Source organism: Prenolepis imparis, unplaced genomic scaffold (assembly GCF_030444845.1).
Source record: "Prenolepis imparis isolate NDT839.2.m4 unplaced genomic scaffold, iyPreImpa1.0 SCAF_3, whole genome shotgun sequence".
NCBI classification, from domain to species: Eukaryota; Metazoa; Arthropoda; class Insecta; order Hymenoptera; family Formicidae; genus Prenolepis; species Prenolepis imparis.
In genome coordinates this window covers 18,677,229-18,694,602 of record NW_028141161.1, presented here as the reverse complement: position 1 = coordinate 18,694,602, position 17,374 = coordinate 18,677,229, and the positions used below count along the sequence as shown (strand labels likewise).

Below are 17,374 nucleotides of genomic sequence, written 5' to 3'. Positions count from 1 at the left end.
TTAGCATTTTTTCTAATGTTTAAATACATTTACTATAAATATTAACAATATGTTTATTATAATTTAAATTAAAATTTTACTATTGTCTTACTTAATTCTTATATTTTATAGTGTCCGCAATTATATTATTCTTTAAAATAATACTAATGAGATGGTAATGAGGAAATAATTATATTGATAGGATTATTTTAGTATTATTATATGTATCTTTTATCATTATTATATGTATTATTATCTTTTATCATTATCATATGTATAATTATTTGATACATATTATTATTACTTGTATTAAATGATTTAATATTTATATATGTATCAAAATATAATACATATAATAATAATAAAATATTTCTGTATTAGAGACAATATATTATAGCAGATGTGTGATGTGTGTGCGTATGTGTTCCATATAAGGAATACTATATCTTTTCCAGAGAAACAGCAAAATCTAGATTTTCGAACTATTGCGATTGTTTTTTGATATATTCTAATATATTTAATATATGTACATTGAAAATGATAAAATTGCCGAAAAGATAAATATATATTCATTAAGGATGTAATGTAATTTGATAATGTTATTTTTCAAATGTTAACTTAATATATCTTTAACGCATATACAGTTATTGTTTCTTTCTCGAAATTTTATATAATCTTTGATATTAGAATTTTTGTCTTTAAATAACTTTTAAAATCTACTATTTGGAGGTTGTGCGCCAACTTTAAAACACTCATGGCCCGAGCACAAACTTTTGCATAACGCATAACGCATATGCATAAGAAATTCGATTGGTTGAATTACTTATGCGTACATTTATGGACCAATCAAATTTCTTATGCATATGCGTTATGCGTTATGCAAAAGTCTGTGCTCTGGCCTTTACACTGCAGTCTTTTAAATATGGAAAATTATATATATAATTATATTTCGAGATATCTCTTCAAAGTGAATACTGCAACATAATTACTCTTTAAGGCTATTGCACACAAAATGCATAGAGACATAACATAACATAAGCATAAGAAAGATATGCAACTTACACAAATGTTCATAGACATAATGTAAAAGCACCTTAACCGCGAAATATTTGAATTTGACATATGTCAAATTATTTATTTTTAATAATTTTTATAAATGCTATTGACATGCGTCAAATTTAATGTCGTCCGTAGAGATGTCAATCATGCAAAGAAAATGAAAAAAAAAACGAATAAATATGATATTTGATTGGCTGTACATAGACAATATGCATATATATAGGTGTCATATGCATAGAAATTTCGTTCTTAAGGATTTTTTCATTTCTATGCATATGTTTATGCTATATTATGTAAAGCAATATGGCGACTTTATGTTCAATGCTCATTGGTTCAGACAGTCTTATGTTATGCATATGCATCCATGTCAATTTGTGTGCGATAGCCTTACCTTAAAATGCAAAGTTATTATGCAAATAAGTAAAATACACATATCATGTATAATACATGCAATATATAACAGGCTCGTAATTGCTCCCAATTATTTCTAGTATTTAGCATATAATATCAAATTGTATTTATAACATAAGCTTTAATTATATAAGGTTTTATAAAAGTAATTATATGTATATAAAGTCAAAAATTCAAATATTAGTTCAGGAAATAAGTTAATAAAATAATTAGGCAAATGTTTACCTTTACAAAGACTGCTCGAATCGCCTTGATCTTGACATATGTTGTCAAGATCATCACCATAAATAACTCTGAAAAAGTTTTAGCCGTCGCTCAGTGTTCACTAAAAAGTTATCGTTATTAATAAAAAATTTCACTAAATAACGTAATTTTTCTGATACCGTGTATATTTAAGAGAAAGTACATTGGTAGATTCATTTATTTATATGTCGTAAATTGAACGCATGGTGGAGAGGCGGAACCTTTCTCCTTATACCCTCACCCCGCAGAAAATTAATCCGGTAATTGTGCACTTTAGGGGACAATGCTCCAATAATCTTAACCTTGACATATGTTGTCAAGGTCAATGTCCTGAGTAACATGAAAAAGTTTTAGCCGTTGCTCATTGTTTATGTGTAGAAAGTCGAAGGCTTAAATGGAAAAAATCTATATTGGAAAATTTCACATGGGTTTACAACTTTTCACGCAAAGCGAGGTCCATCCCTATCGCTCGGTGTTTTCAGTGCGAAACGAGGTCTATATTTGCAAAATCTAAAGTTGCGAATCCATATGGAATTTTTCAAATATAGACCTCGTTTCGCACTGAAAGTATCGGGCGATGGGGGTGGACCTAACTTCGCGTGAAAAGTTATTATAAACCCATGTGAAATTTTCCACATATAGACCTTTTCCGCCCATGTCTTTGACTTACTACACATAAATAAATAAATTCATTTTATAAAATGTACATGGTAATATGAAAATTGTATACAATTCATAAAAATTCTTTTGTTAATAACTTTTTAATAAACAATGAGTGAAAGCTAAAATTTTTTTTATGTTATTCAGGACATTGATCTTGACAACATATATCAAGATCAAGGCGATTCGAGCAGTCTGTGTAAAGGTAAACATTTACCTAATATGTTATAACATAATAACATTATAAATATATATGTATATTGAAACAAACCCTGTGTATATATATATTTTTTCTTTTACATTATATGCTTAATAACTTATTTTTTAAAGATAATATATAACATGTAATATGTTTAACAATATGTATAATGTAGGTATAATAATATATGTATTGTATAATATGATATAATAACATAACATATGTAATAATACAACATAATATGTTATAGAATTTTTGTAAATTTAACTTGTCTATAAAAGCAGTCTATAAAAGTAGTCAGAACGTTTTGATTGAATATCGAGAGATACTAATTATTATAATGAGATAATTAGAATAATCTTAGGATAATTATGTAAATGCCTGTCTTTTCGTAAAACAATATGTCTTTTATAATTAAAATAGTGTTTTTTTGCAGTTTATGGAAAGATTAACATTTGTTCTATTAAACTTTTAATAATCTTTCCACAAAATGGTAATGTTTTATAAAAGATATAAATTTATCATGAATTCATTAATATAATATTTCATATAAGATCAATTTTACCTAGGTGGACAAGCTAAATTTTTAAAACATTCTACGATTATATATAGTGTGTGTGCGTGTGTGTGTGTGTGTGTGTGTGTATGTAGTATATGCATTGTTATTATACTTTTTGTGCATAAACTATTAAAACTTTACATAGATCTAATACAAATGTTTCTTCCTGATTATTCCGTATTGCTTTATAATTGATTTTTATTTTCTCTAATAGACGTGTATATTCATTCTTGAATTCATCTTTCAGATCATGTGGCATTTTGTCCAAAAACGGATAGATGGACATTATCATAGCTATCAAAATAATTCATTAAGATTTAATTAAATTATTAGAATGAAATTACGATTTAAATAAACAAAAAAAAAACGTTGAAGCAAACTTATAATGCGATGTGTTATAATACAATAAATTATAAATTTTTCTTTTACATATTTTTCGAACTACTTACATATAAAATTACTTGAATTTTTAGAAGAATATGTCGTTTCTCGAAGACTGCAATGGTAAATCTTAAATCCGATATTTTTAAGTAATTTTTTTAGTTCTTTACGTGGCTGGGCTGAATCATTAAATGGCGAAATGTATTTTTTTACATCCTGTGTAAACATAAAAATTATTAAATGTTCATAGTTGTTAAGTTGATGGCATGTGTAAACAATAAAGTTTACCTGTATGTATGGTGCAAAACGAATATCTCGAGCCATAATTTCTAGAACTTCATATGTATCATGAGTTGCTACTATAAACATGAGTATATTTCCACCATGACGAAGCATACAATAAATATTTTTAAATGCTTGTCTGTTAAATAAAACACACAGATAAATACAATTAATTTTCTAAGTTTTTTACGTTTTTTGCAATTTTTAATTTCAATTTTTAGTTTCAAATTTTGATAAAACTCTTTAAAAAAAGTAAAATTTATTACATATAACCATTTAAATAAAATGTTAAATTAATATATATTAAATTTTTACCTCTCTATCTTTGAAATTATGTTGCAACACGAGAGATTAAGAAACATTATTGCAAATAATTATATTAAAACATTTGAGAAACTATATTAAAATTACAAAACTGAACTTTATTTTAAGAGTTTTTATATAATTCATATATAATATCTTTAATAATTCCATAATTTGATAAAAAAAAATTATTATTTTTTTATTTAAGAAATTTAATTTATATTTACTTAAAAATTTTCGCTTACTGAATGTCATAACACCAATTCAAAGCGTTAAATGAGAATATATGATCAAATCCAGAAATATATTTTGTAGGCAAACTTTTAGTTTCGATATCCAGTACTTCGAATTTGAGTCGCTTTTCTTTATCGTATTCTTTCTTTGCAAATTCAATCATATTCTCCGAAACATCGGTACCTTAAAATATGCAATTATTCAATTAAATAATAATTCGCAATTAGGAAATCAGCTAATAAGAATCAAATGTAGAAAATAAGCGCAACAAATTTATCTTAAAATCTTCTTTAATTGGTTTGAAGGTTTCATTCTTTCTTTTGAATCTTTAGCACATCAATTGACAAAAAATTACAAAAAATCTGATTTTTCGGACTATTCTCAGCATCATTCTCTTAACGAATATAAAATCAATGGGAGACTTATACACCAGAGACGTAAGGCGGGAATGAGAATTAATACGTATAATTTTTTAAAATAGTTTTTCTATTAATTGATCTACTGAAGACAATTTAATTAAAGAAAAGATCAAAATATTTAAGTCATATAAAGAAAATTTTAAGAAAAGTTTGTTATGTCTATTTTCTGCGCCTAGCTCTTATTAATCCATATCTAAATTTTTTAATTTTTAATTTATTTTAATAAATTTTTAATTTATATTTCAGAATTGTTTTGTTATAAAAATAATAATTTACATAAATGTGCGTTGATTTATAGGTATTATTGTCTCTTTACCTAATATTACCGCTTTTGGATTTAAAACCGGCAAGAGGATAGTTGCCGTTATATCTCCGGGACCACAACCAATGTCCATACATTTTCCAGACATGCACTTTAAATCTTCGTCATACTCATCCATTAAATTTATTACTTTGGATTTTTGCAAATCGTCAAAAGAAGCGTATTGTTCCGGATTCATAATTTTCGATCACAAGTTTGATTCTGTTTGTACTCTCTGCACCTTGCGTAGCACTGAACGAGATTATTTCAAGAAGTTACTTTATATATATATAAGGTAAAGAAGGCAAATTAAGAGCCGAGCGCGGTAAGAAAGGCGCAAATATCTTAATTAATGTAGATTTATTTAGAACTTGAAATTTCAAGTTCTAAATAAATCTACATTAATTAAGATATTTGCGCCTTTCTTACCGCGCTCGGCTCTTAATTTGCCTTCTTTACCTTACATATAGTTTTACTATTAGAGCCTTTTTTCTATATTTTTTGCTTTATATACTTTGCAATCTGGTAGGGATACGCAGATTGAAAGAATATGAAGTACATTTTCGTGGAAATTTATCAGTGACGAAAGAAAAGTAAATAAATGTTCCGCACTTCCTTTTATACATTTTTATTCTGTTTATCAATAATTTAGCAGCATTTTTATGGTTATTAAAAGCTCTGTATACAGAGAATTTAATTAATATAAATATAAAATTAATTATATAATTTTATATAAAAATGTCAATAATCATAAAAAACTAAAATACAAAAATTTTTATTGAGCATAAAATTCGTTTATTTGAAATGTAATAATGAATTAGAGCATGTCATAACATTTATGACACATACAGAGTTTTAAAAATAATATTAAAAATTAAATAAATAAATATATTTATTATAACAATTAATAAAATTTGAACAAAGTTTACCTGAAATTAAGAGCAGCAATTAATGTAAATATATTTTGTAAACAAGGTTAACATCACTGAACTATATACTATACTGGAATGTTCACTCAAATAGAAAGGAACGGAACAAGAGAGATAGAAAATTGCAACTAGTCCGTTTTTTTCTAACGTAGTATTATACTTGAGCTAAAACATCAATCAGAAGACATTTTAGACAAGGGTAGATATGTTTGCTACCAACCTCTCTCTGCCTTTCGAGATGATTCGATTAATCTTCTGCTTAACATTGAGTGAGCATTCCAGTATAATATATAGTTCAGTGGTTAACACAAAGTTATAACAATGCTTTTTCGTTAGAATAGGAACTGGCTACGATTTTTACAAAGAAATCTTATCAATCCGAAAATTACAATTTCAATAAAAGTTTAAATATATATAGATAAAATAAATTTATTTTTTATTATCATTATCATATGTATCATTACTTGATACATATTATTATTATTTGTAATATAATAATAAGAGGCAGTAAGAGCCAGCGCAATTTGGTGGGGCGCAATACAATTAATTTAATTTTACAATATAAGAAAGACAAATACAAATTACATAAAAATTAAGCGTACGTTTCGGCCCTTTTTTTGGCCATCTTCAGCGCAAAGAAAAAAGTAAAAATCTTAACAATGTGTAGTCAGAAGGTAATGTGTAGTCAAGATAAGGCGGTTATGCTAAACCGGACAGAAAAACAACCTTCTCTCGCATACAAGTTGAACATCCACATATTAATAATAAAGCATGTGTGCTTGAGATCCCCATCCCCACTTGTCGGTTGGGAAGCCGGAAATAAGGTGGAAAGACCCAAGTCCCATACTCAAGACCGGCATGATAGATTTCTATAAGGAGGCGGATGTCAAACGCATTAAAAAGCGGAAAGTACGTGCAAAAACGAGAGCAGAAGACAATAAGAAAAAATAAGCACTTACAATTGAGAGTCTGGTCAGTCTCACGGAGTCGCAATGTGCACACAAATAATAAAAATCAAAACTTAAAATGTACATGAACCAAAATAAAAAGAAAAAACCGGTAAGCAGGCGACTCACAAGAACAATCGTGTGCTTATAAACACTCGCTCGCATACAAGTAAGCCGTATATATGTGTAATGAAAGTAAGGACAGTCAAATAAATAACGTGTAACGAAATTATATAAAAATAAAAATAAAAACAATAATGTTAGAAAAATAAGCATCAACAATAAATAAAGACGGTCATATATATAAACAATTCGTGTAACTAGTATCAATAATAAGTATAAAGAAAAAATATTGCAAAATTATGCACTCGCATGTAGAAACCGCAAAACTGATACATTAATTAAATACTCGGAAGTCTGTCCAACACACTATCATAGGATTGGTGAAGGCCTTCTGTGTCTGTCTGTCTGTCCTTACAATATATATATATATATATATATATATATGTATATATATTTATTATTCATTATATTATTTATTTTATTTATAATATTATTTTTATAAAACGCAATAGATATTTTTTATATAATAGAGAAAGCAAATTTTTAAAAATAATTATTTTTTTGAAGTGTTATTTTGACGTAGTTAAATAGGGATGTTTTAAAAAAAAACTTTTGTATAAAATTCATCTTTACAGAAATAATTTATTATATATATATATATATATATATATATATATATATATATATATAGGTATATACATTGGTATATATATAATACATAATATGATAAAAATATTATTATTTTAAATGTACTTATTATAATTCTTGGTATGTATTAATATCTATGAGAATGCAATAATTTTACAAAAGGATAAATTACTATATATAGTGATAGCATATGTGTATCTCTCTCTCTCAATTCAATGATTTTTATCGATCGAAGAATTATCACATGCTACCTATTTATTTTGTTAGCATTTTTTCTAATGTTTAAATACATTTACTATAAATATTAACAATATGTTTATTATAATAATTTAAATTAAAATTTTACTATTGTCTTACTTAATTCTTATATTTTATAGTGTCCGCAATTATATTATTCTTTAAAATAATACTAATGAGATGGTAATGAGGAAATAATTATATTGATATAGGATTATTTTAGTATTATTATATGTATCTTTTATCATTATTATATGTATTATTATCTTTTATCATTATCATATGTATAATTATTTGATACATATTATTATTACTTGTATTAAATGATTTAATATTATTATATGTATCAAAATATAATACATATAATAATAATCAAATATTTCTGTATTAGAGACAATATATTATAGCAGATGTGTGATGTGTGTGCGTGTGTGTTCCATATAAGGAATACTATATCTTTTCCAGAAAAACAGCAAAATCTAGATTTTCGAACTATTGCGATTGTTTTTTGATATATTCTAATATATTTAATATATGTACATACATTGAAAATGATAAAATAGCCGAAAAGATAAATATATATTCATTAAGGATGTAATGTAATTTGATAATGTTATATTTCAAATGTTAATTTAATATCTTTAACGCATATACAGTTATTATTTCTTTCTCGAAATTTTATATAATCTTTGATATTAGAATTTTTGTCTTCAAATAACTTTCAAAATCTACTATTTGCAGGTTGTGCGCCAACTCTGAAACATTTACACTACAGTATTTTAAATATGGAAAATTATATATATAATTATATTTCGAGATATTTCTTCAAAGTGAATACTGCAACGTAATTACTCTTAAATGCAAAGTTATTATGCAAATAAGTAAAATACACATTTCATGTATAATAAATGCAATATGTAACAGGCTCGTAATTGCCCCCAATTATTTCTAGTATTTAGCATGTAATATCAGATTGTATTTATAACATAAGCTTTAATTATATAAGGCGTATGTGTAGAAAGTCAAAAATTCAAGTATTAGCTCAGGAAATAAGTTAATAAAATAATTAAATGTTTACCTTTACAAAGACTGCTCGAATCGCCTTGATCTTGACATCTTGACATATGTTGTCAAGATCATCAGCATAAATAACTCTGAAAAAGCTGTCGCTCAGTGTTCACTAAAAAGTTATCGTTATTAAAAAAAAAGTTTACTAAATAAAATGTAATTTTTCTGATACCATGTATATTTAAGACAGAGCTGTCCACGTTTTGCACTTTTCGGCCGATTTCCGAGGCTCACCGCCTAGCGGCCCCCACTTACGCTCGAGACCTTAGCAAAACTACGGTTATCGGGCCAAATTAATTAAAGTTTAATTAATCATGTTCACCAAATGCCTTTTATTCTCAGCGTCTATTCTTTGCATTTATTTGTAAGATGCATCTCTCTTAATTATATGTCTACTTTCGTCTCTTAATTATAAAATCTGTTTTTATCTTTCTTCTCAATTTTTAGCACATGTTGCTCCGCTTGTCTCATTATAGGTCATTAAATTTTGTAAGAGAGAATAAATATATACATGCAATGAAGCCTGTGTAATGTATTGGAAGCCACACGTTAAATTCGCCACACTGCTCGGAGATGACGTGAGAGTTAATAACTATTTTTTGTTATTTATCATTTTTATCCTTTTGACTGCAAATTTATTTATGTAATCGTTTTTTTAATTTACTTTTACAATACACGCGTCTTATTTATTGCTTGCCTTGGCATTTGCCATTTTTTGCCTTGATTTAATTCAGAGCTGTCCACGTTTTGTACTTTTCGGCCGATTTCCGAGGCTCATCGCCTAGCGGCCCCCACTTACGCTCGAGACCTTAGCAACGCGTGGCCCGATAACCGTAGTTGCTAAGGTCTCGAGCGTAAGTGGGAGCCGCTAGGCGGTGAGCCTCGGAAATCGGCCGAAAAGTGCAAAACGTGGACAGCTCTGATTTAAGAGAAAATGCATTAGCAGATTCATTTATTTATATGTAGTAAATTGAACGCATAGTGGAAAGGCGGAACCCCTCACCCCGCAGAAAATTAATCCGGTAATTATGCACTTTAGGGGACAATGATCTTAACCTTGATATATGTTGTCAAGGGCAATGTCCTGAGTAACATGGAAAAGTTTTAGCCGTTGCTCATTATTTATGTGTAGTAAGTCGAAGGCATGGATAGAAAAAATCTATATTTGGAAAATTTCACATGAGTTTACAACTTTTCACGCAAAGCGAGGTCCATCCCCCTTGCTCCGTGCTTTCAGTGCGAAACGAGGTCTATATTTGCAAGATCTAAAGTTGCGAATCCATATGGAATTTTCCAAATATAGACCTCGTTTCGCACTGAAAGCACAGGGCGATGGGGGTGGATCTAACTACGCGTGAAAAGTTATTGCAAACCTATGTGAAATTTTCCCTAGCATTACAAATATATGTGTATATGTATATTGAAACAAACCCTGTGTATATATATATTTTTTCTTTTACATTATATGCTTAATAATTTATTTTTTAAAGATAATATATAACATGTAATATGTTTAACAATATGTATAATGTAAATAATATATGTATTGTATAATATGATATAATAACATAACATATGTAATAATATAACATAATATGTTATAGAATTTTTGTAAATTTAACTTGTCTATAAAAGCAGTCTATATAAAAGTAGTCAGAACGTTTTGATTGAATATCGAGAGATACTAATTATTATAATGATATAATTAGAATAATCTTAGGATAATTATGTAAATGTCTGTCTTTTCGTAAAACAATGTGTCTTTTATAATTAAAATAGTATTTTTTTGCAGTTTATGGAAAGATTAACATTTGTTCTATTAAACTTTTAATAATCTTACCACAAAAAGGTAATGTTTTATAAAAGATATAAATTTATCATGAATTCATTAATATAATATTTTATATAAGATCAATCTTATCTACGTGGGAAAGCTAAATTTTTAAAACATTCTACGATTATATATAGAGTGTGTGTACGTGTGCGTGCGTGCGTGCGTGTGTATGTGTACGTGTGTGTGTGTGTGTGTGTGTATAGTATGCACTGTTATTATACTTTATGTGCATAAACTATTAAAACTTTGTATAGATCTAATACAAATGTTTCTTCGTGATTATTCCGTATTGCTTTATAAGTGATTTTTCTTTTCTCAAATAGACGTGTATATTCATTCTTGAATTCTTCTTTCAGATCATGTGGCATTTCGTCCAAAAACGGATAGATGGACATTATCGAAGCTATCAAAATAATTCATTAAGATTTAATTAAATTATTAGAATGAAATTACGATATAAATAAACAAGATATAAATAAACAAAAAAAAGAACGTTGAAGCAAACTTATAATGCGATGTGTTATAATACAATAAAGTATAAATTTTTCTTTTACATATTTTTCGAACTACTTACATATAAAATTATTTGAATTTTTAGAAGAATATGTCGTTTCTCGAAGACTGCAATGGTAAATCTTAAATCCGATATTTTTAAGTAATTTTTTTAGTTCTTTACGTGGCTGGGCTGAATCATTAAATGGCGAAATGTATTTTTTTACATCCTGTGTAAACATAAAAATTATTAAATGTTCATAGTTGTTAAGTTGATGGCATGTGTAAACAATAAAGTTTACCTGTATGTATGGTGCAAAACGAATATCTCGAGCCATAATTTTCATAACTTCATATATATCATGAGTTGCTACTATAAACATAAGTATATTTCCACCATGATGCAGCATACAATAAATATTTTTAAATGCTTGTCTGTTAAATAAAACACACAGATAAATACAATTAATTTTCTAAGCTTTTGTTTTTTGCAATTTTTAGTTTCACTTGTGATAAAACTCTTAAAAAAAGTAAAATTTATTACACGAAACCATTTAAATGAAATGTTAAATTAATATATATTAAATTTTTACCTCTCTATCTTTGAAATTACGTTGCAACACGAAAGATTAAGAAACATTATTGCAAATAATTATATTAAAACATTTGAGAAACTATATTAAAATTATAAAACTGAACTTTATTTTTAAGGTTTTTATATAATTCATACATAATATCTTTAATAATTCCATAATTTGATAAAAAAAAGAGAATTATTATTTTTTTATTTAAGAAATTTAATTTATATTTACTTAAAAATTTTCGCTTACTGAATGTCATAACACCAATTCAAAGCGTTAAATGAGAATATATGATCAAATCCAGAAATATATTTTTTAGGCAAACTTTTAGTTTCGATATCCAATACTTCGAATTTGAGTCGCTTCTCTGTATCGTATTTTTGCTTTGCAAATTCAATCATATTCTCCGAAACATCGGTACCTTAAAATATGCAATTATTCAATTAAATAATAATTCGCAATTAGGAAATCAGCTAATAAGAATCAAATGTAGAAAATAGGCGCAACAAATTTATCTTAAAATCTTCTTTAATTGGTTTGAAGGTTTCATTCTTTCTTTTGAATCTTTAGCACATCAATTGACAAAAAATTACAAAAAATCTGATTTTTCGGACTATTCTCAGCATCATTCTCTTAACGAATATAAAATCAATGGGAGACTTATACACCAGAGACGTAAGGCGGGAATGAGAATTAATACGTATAATTTTTTAAAATAGTTTTTCTATTAATTGATCTACTGAAGACAATTTAATTAAAGAAAAGATCAAAATATTTAAGTCATATAAAGAAAATTTTAAGAAAAGTTTGTTATGTCTATTTTCTGCGCCTAGCTCTTATTAATCCATATCTAAATTTTTTAATTTTTAATTTATTTTAATAAATTTTTAATTTATATTTCAGAATTGTTTTGTTATAAAAATAATAATTTACATAAATGTGCGTTGATTTATAGGTATTATTGTCTCTTTACCTAATATTACCGCTTTTGGATTTAAAACCGGCAAGAGGATAGTTGCCGTTATATCTCCGGGACCACAACCAATGTCCATACATTTTCCAGACATGCACTTTAAATCTTCGTCATACTCATCCATTAAATTTATTACTTTGGATTTTTGCAAATCGTCAAAAGAAGCGTATTGTTCCGGATTCATAATTTTCGATCACAAGTTTGATTCTGTTTGTACTCTCTGCACCTTGCGTAGCACTGAACGAGATTATTTCAAGAAGTTACTTTATATATATATAAGGTAAAGAAGGCAAATTAAGAGCCGAGCGCGGTAAGAAAGGCGCAAATATCTTAATTAATGTAGATTTATTTAGAACTTGAAATTTCAAGTTCTAAATAAATCTACATTAATTAAGATATTTGCGCCTTTCTTACCGCGCTCGGCTCTTAATTTGCCTTCTTTACCTTACATATAGTTTTACTATTAGAGCCTTTTTTCTATATTTTTTGCTTTATATACTTTGCAATCTGGTAGGGATACGCAGATTGAAAGAATATGAAGTACATTTTCGTGGAAATTTATCAGTGACGAAAGAAAAGTAAATAAATGTTCCGCACTTCCTTTTATACATTTTTATTCTGTTTATCAATAATTTAGCAGCATTTTTATGGTTATTAAAAGCTCTGTATACAGAGAATTTAATTAATATAAATATAAAATTAATTATATAATTTTATATAAAAATGTCAATAATCATAAAAAACTAAAATACAAAAATTTTTATTGAGCATAAAATTCGTTTATTTGAAATGTAATAATGAATTAGAGCATGTCATAACATTTATGACACATACAGAGTTTTAAAAATAATATTAAAAATTAAATAAATAAATATATTTATTATAACAATTAATAAAATTTGAACAAAGTTTACCTGAAATTAAGAGCAGCAATTAATGTAAATATATTTTGTAAACAAGGTTAACATCACTGAACTATATACTATACTGGAATGTTCACTCAAATAGAAAGGAACGGAACAAGAGAGATAGAAAATTGCAACTAGTCCGTTTTTTTCTAACGTAGTATTATACTTGAGCTAAAACATCAATCAGAAGACATTTTAGACAAGGGTAGATATGTTTGCTACCAACCTCTCTCTGCCTTTCGAGATGATTCGATTAATCTTCTGCTTAACATTGAGTGAGCATTCCAGTATAATATATAGTTCAGTGGTTAACACAAAGTTATAACAATGCTTTTTCGTTAGAATAGGAACTGGCTACGATTTTTACAAAGAAATCTTATCAATCCGAAAATTACAATTTCAATAAAAGTTTAAATATATATAGATAAAATAAATTTATTTTTTATTATCATTATCATATGTATCATTACTTGATACATATTATTATTATTTGTAATATAATAATAAGAGGCAGTAAGAGCCAGCGCAATTTGGTGGGGCGCAATACAATTAATTTAATTTTACAATATAAGAAAGACAAATACAAATTACATAAAAATTAAGCGTACGTTTCGGCCCTTTTTTTGGCCATCTTCAGCGCAAAGAAAAAAGTAAAAATCTTAACAATGTGTAGTCAGAAGGTAATGTGTAGTCAAGATAAGGCGGTTATGCTAAACCGGACAGAAAAACAACCTTCTCTCGCATACAAGTTGAACATCCACATATTAATAATAAAGCATGTGTGCTTGAGATCCCCATCCCCACTTGTCGGTTGGGAAGCCGGAAATAAGGTGGAAAGACCCAAGTCCCATACTCAAGACCGGCATGATAGATTTCTATAAGGAGGCGGATGTCAAACGCATTAAAAAGCGGAAAGTACGTGCAAAAACGAGAGCAGAAGACAATAAGAAAAAATAAGCACTTACAATTGAGAGTCTGGTCAGTCTCACGGAGTCGCAATGTGCACACAAATAATAAAAATCAAAACTTAAAATGTACATGAACCAAAATAAAAAGAAAAAACCGGTAAGCAGGCGACTCACAAGAACAATCGTGTGCTTATAAACACTCGCTCGCATACAAGTAAGCCGTATATATGTGTAATGAAAGTAAGGACAGTCAAATAAATAACGTGTAACGAAATTATATAAAAATAAAAATAAAAACAATAATGTTAGAAAAATAAGCATCAACAATAAATAAAGACGGTCATATATATAAACAATTCGTGTAACTAGTATCAATAATAAGTATAAAGAAAAAATATTGCAAAATTATGCACTCGCATGTAGAAACCGCAAAACTGATACATTAATTAAATACTCGGAAGTCTGTCCAACACACTATCATAGGATTGGTGAAGGCCTTCTGTGTCTGTCTGTCTGTCCTTACAATATATATATATATATATATATATATATGTATATATATTTATTATTCATTATATTATTTATTTTATTTATAATATTATTTTTATAAAACGCAATAGATATTTTTTATATAATAGAGAAAGCAAATTTTTAAAAATAATTATTTTTTTGAAGTGTTATTTTGACGTAGTTAAATAGGGATGTTTTAAAAAAAAACTTTTGTATAAAATTCATCTTTACAGAAATAATTTATTATATATATATATATATATATATATATATATATAGGTATATACATTGGTATATATATAATACATAATATGATAAAAATATTATTATTTTAAATGTACTTATTATAATTCTTGGTATGTATTAATATCTATGAGAATGCAATAATTTTACAAAAGGATAAATTACTATATATAGTGATAGCATATGTGTATCTCTCTCTCTCAATTCAATGATTTTTATCGATCGAAGAATTATCACATGCTACCTATTTATTTTGTTAGCATTTTTTCTAATGTTTAAATACATTTACTATAAATATTAACAATATGTTTATTATAATAATTTAAATTAAAATTTTACTATTGTCTTACTTAATTCTTATATTTTATAGTGTCCGCAATTATATTATTCTTTAAAATAATACTAATGAGATGGTAATGAGGAAATAATTATATTGATATAGGATTATTTTAGTATTATTATATGTATCTTTTATCATTATTATATGTATTATTATCTTTTATCATTATCATATGTATAATTATTTGATACATATTATTATTACTTGTATTAAATGATTTAATATTATTATATGTATCAAAATATAATATATATAATAATAATAAAATATTTCTGTATTAGAGACAATATATTATAGCAGATGTGTGATGTGTGTGCGTGTGTGTTCCATATAAGGAATACTATATCTTTTCCAGAGAAACAGCAAAATCTAGATTTTCGAACTATTGCGATTGTTTTTTGATATATTCTAATATATTTAATATATGTACATTGAAAATGATAAAATCGCCGAAAAGATAAATAATATATTCATTAAGGATGTAATGTAATTTGATAATGTTATTTTTCAAATGTTAACTTAATATATCTTTGACGCATATACAGTTATTGTTTCTTTCTCGAAATTTTATATAATCTTTGATATTAGAATTTTTGTCTTCAAATAACTTTTAAAATCTACTATTTGGAGGTTGTGCGCTAACTCTAAAACACTACAGTCTTTTAAATATGGAAAATTATATATATAATTATATTTCGAGATATCTCTTCAAAGTGAATACTGCAACATAATTACTCTTTAAGGCTATTGCACACAAAATGCATAGACATAACATAGCATAAGAAAGATATGCAACTTACACAAATGTTCATAGACATAATGTAAAAGCACCTTAACCGCGAAATATTTGAATTTGACATATGTCAAATTATTTTTTTTTAATAATTTTTATAAATGCTATTGACATGTGTCAAATTTAATGTCGTCCGTAGAGATGTCAATGATGCAAAGAAAATGAAAAAAAAAAAAACGAATAAATATGATATTTGATTGGCTGTACATAGACAATATGCATATACATAGGTGTCATATGCATAGAAATTTCGTTCTTATGGATTTTTTCATTTCTATGCATATGTTTATGCTTATGTTTATGCTATATTATATAAAGCAATATGGCGACTTTATGTTCGATGCTCATTGGTCCAGACAGTCTTATGTTATGCATATGCAACTATGTCAATTTGTGTGTAATGACCTTAAACTATGAATCCTCTGTTCATTTGTCAGCATTATATATATTTTGTATATATTTAAAAATATTTATATATATTTAAAAGATTCTATGTACAGTTGTTTTTGTTAAGCACAAGAAAACTAATTTGATGTAATTGCGGATAATAATAGTAATAATAGCAGTATAAAAAGAATTATGAAATATAAAATATGTTTGTCACAGATGAATGATCCCTCATATAGTGGTTTTTCTAAATATAAAGTATTTTGTCTAAATATTTTGCGGCATATTATATATAATTATGAGAATGTATATCTATATAGATGCATATTTTTGTTAACAAAAAAACTTAGGTCCGTATTTATAGTCGTTTCTCAAATCTCATATGTCAAGAACGTATCAGGTTAAATACTCAGATTGGAGTTTTATGTTTTGAGATACGGACGATTCAATATAGTTACATTTTGATTAAAAATCAACTGAAAT

At 26.5% G+C, this 17,374-nt stretch overlaps 2 protein-coding genes across 4 annotated transcripts; both read right to left on the bottom strand.

Annotated features, from left to right (window-relative positions):
* Positions 1 to 1,084: 1,084 nt before the first annotated feature.
* LOC145934427 (juvenile hormone acid O-methyltransferase-like) lies at positions 1,085 to 6,276 on the bottom strand. Of its 2 annotated transcripts, none has more exons than XM_083034821.1 (6): positions 6,180 to 6,276; positions 5,046 to 5,282; positions 4,322 to 4,493; positions 3,780 to 3,912; positions 3,560 to 3,707; positions 1,085 to 3,404 (listed from the first exon to the last, which is right to left on the bottom strand). In XM_083034821.1, exons 2-6 carry the CDS (start codon positions 5,227 to 5,229, stop codon positions 3,217 to 3,219), a joined length of 825 nt encoding a protein of 274 aa, XP_082890947.1. In that variant the 5' UTR covers positions 5,230 to 5,282; positions 6,180 to 6,276; the 3' UTR covers positions 1,085 to 3,216. The 2 variants fall into 2 exon arrangements, with proteins under 2 accessions (XP_082890947.1, XP_082890946.1); XM_083034820.1 differs by lacking the exon at positions 6,180 to 6,276 and adding an exon at positions 5,960 to 6,166.
* A 4,239-nt stretch (positions 6,277 to 10,515) lies between these two features.
* On the bottom strand, positions 10,516 to 14,033 carry LOC145934429 (juvenile hormone acid O-methyltransferase-like). 2 transcript variants are annotated; one of them, XM_083034831.1, is made up of 6 exons: positions 13,937 to 14,033; positions 12,803 to 13,039; positions 12,079 to 12,250; positions 11,551 to 11,683; positions 11,331 to 11,478; positions 10,516 to 11,159 (listed from the first exon to the last, which is right to left on the bottom strand). In XM_083034831.1, the coding sequence occupies exons 2-6, from the start codon at positions 12,984 to 12,986 to the stop codon at positions 10,972 to 10,974; spliced, it is 825 nt and encodes a 274-aa protein (XP_082890957.1). In that variant the 5' UTR covers positions 12,987 to 13,039; positions 13,937 to 14,033; the 3' UTR covers positions 10,516 to 10,971. The 2 variants fall into 2 exon arrangements, with proteins under 2 accessions (XP_082890957.1, XP_082890956.1); XM_083034830.1 differs by lacking the exon at positions 13,937 to 14,033 and adding an exon at positions 13,717 to 13,924.
* Between the last annotated feature and the right edge of the window lie 3,341 nt (positions 14,034 to 17,374).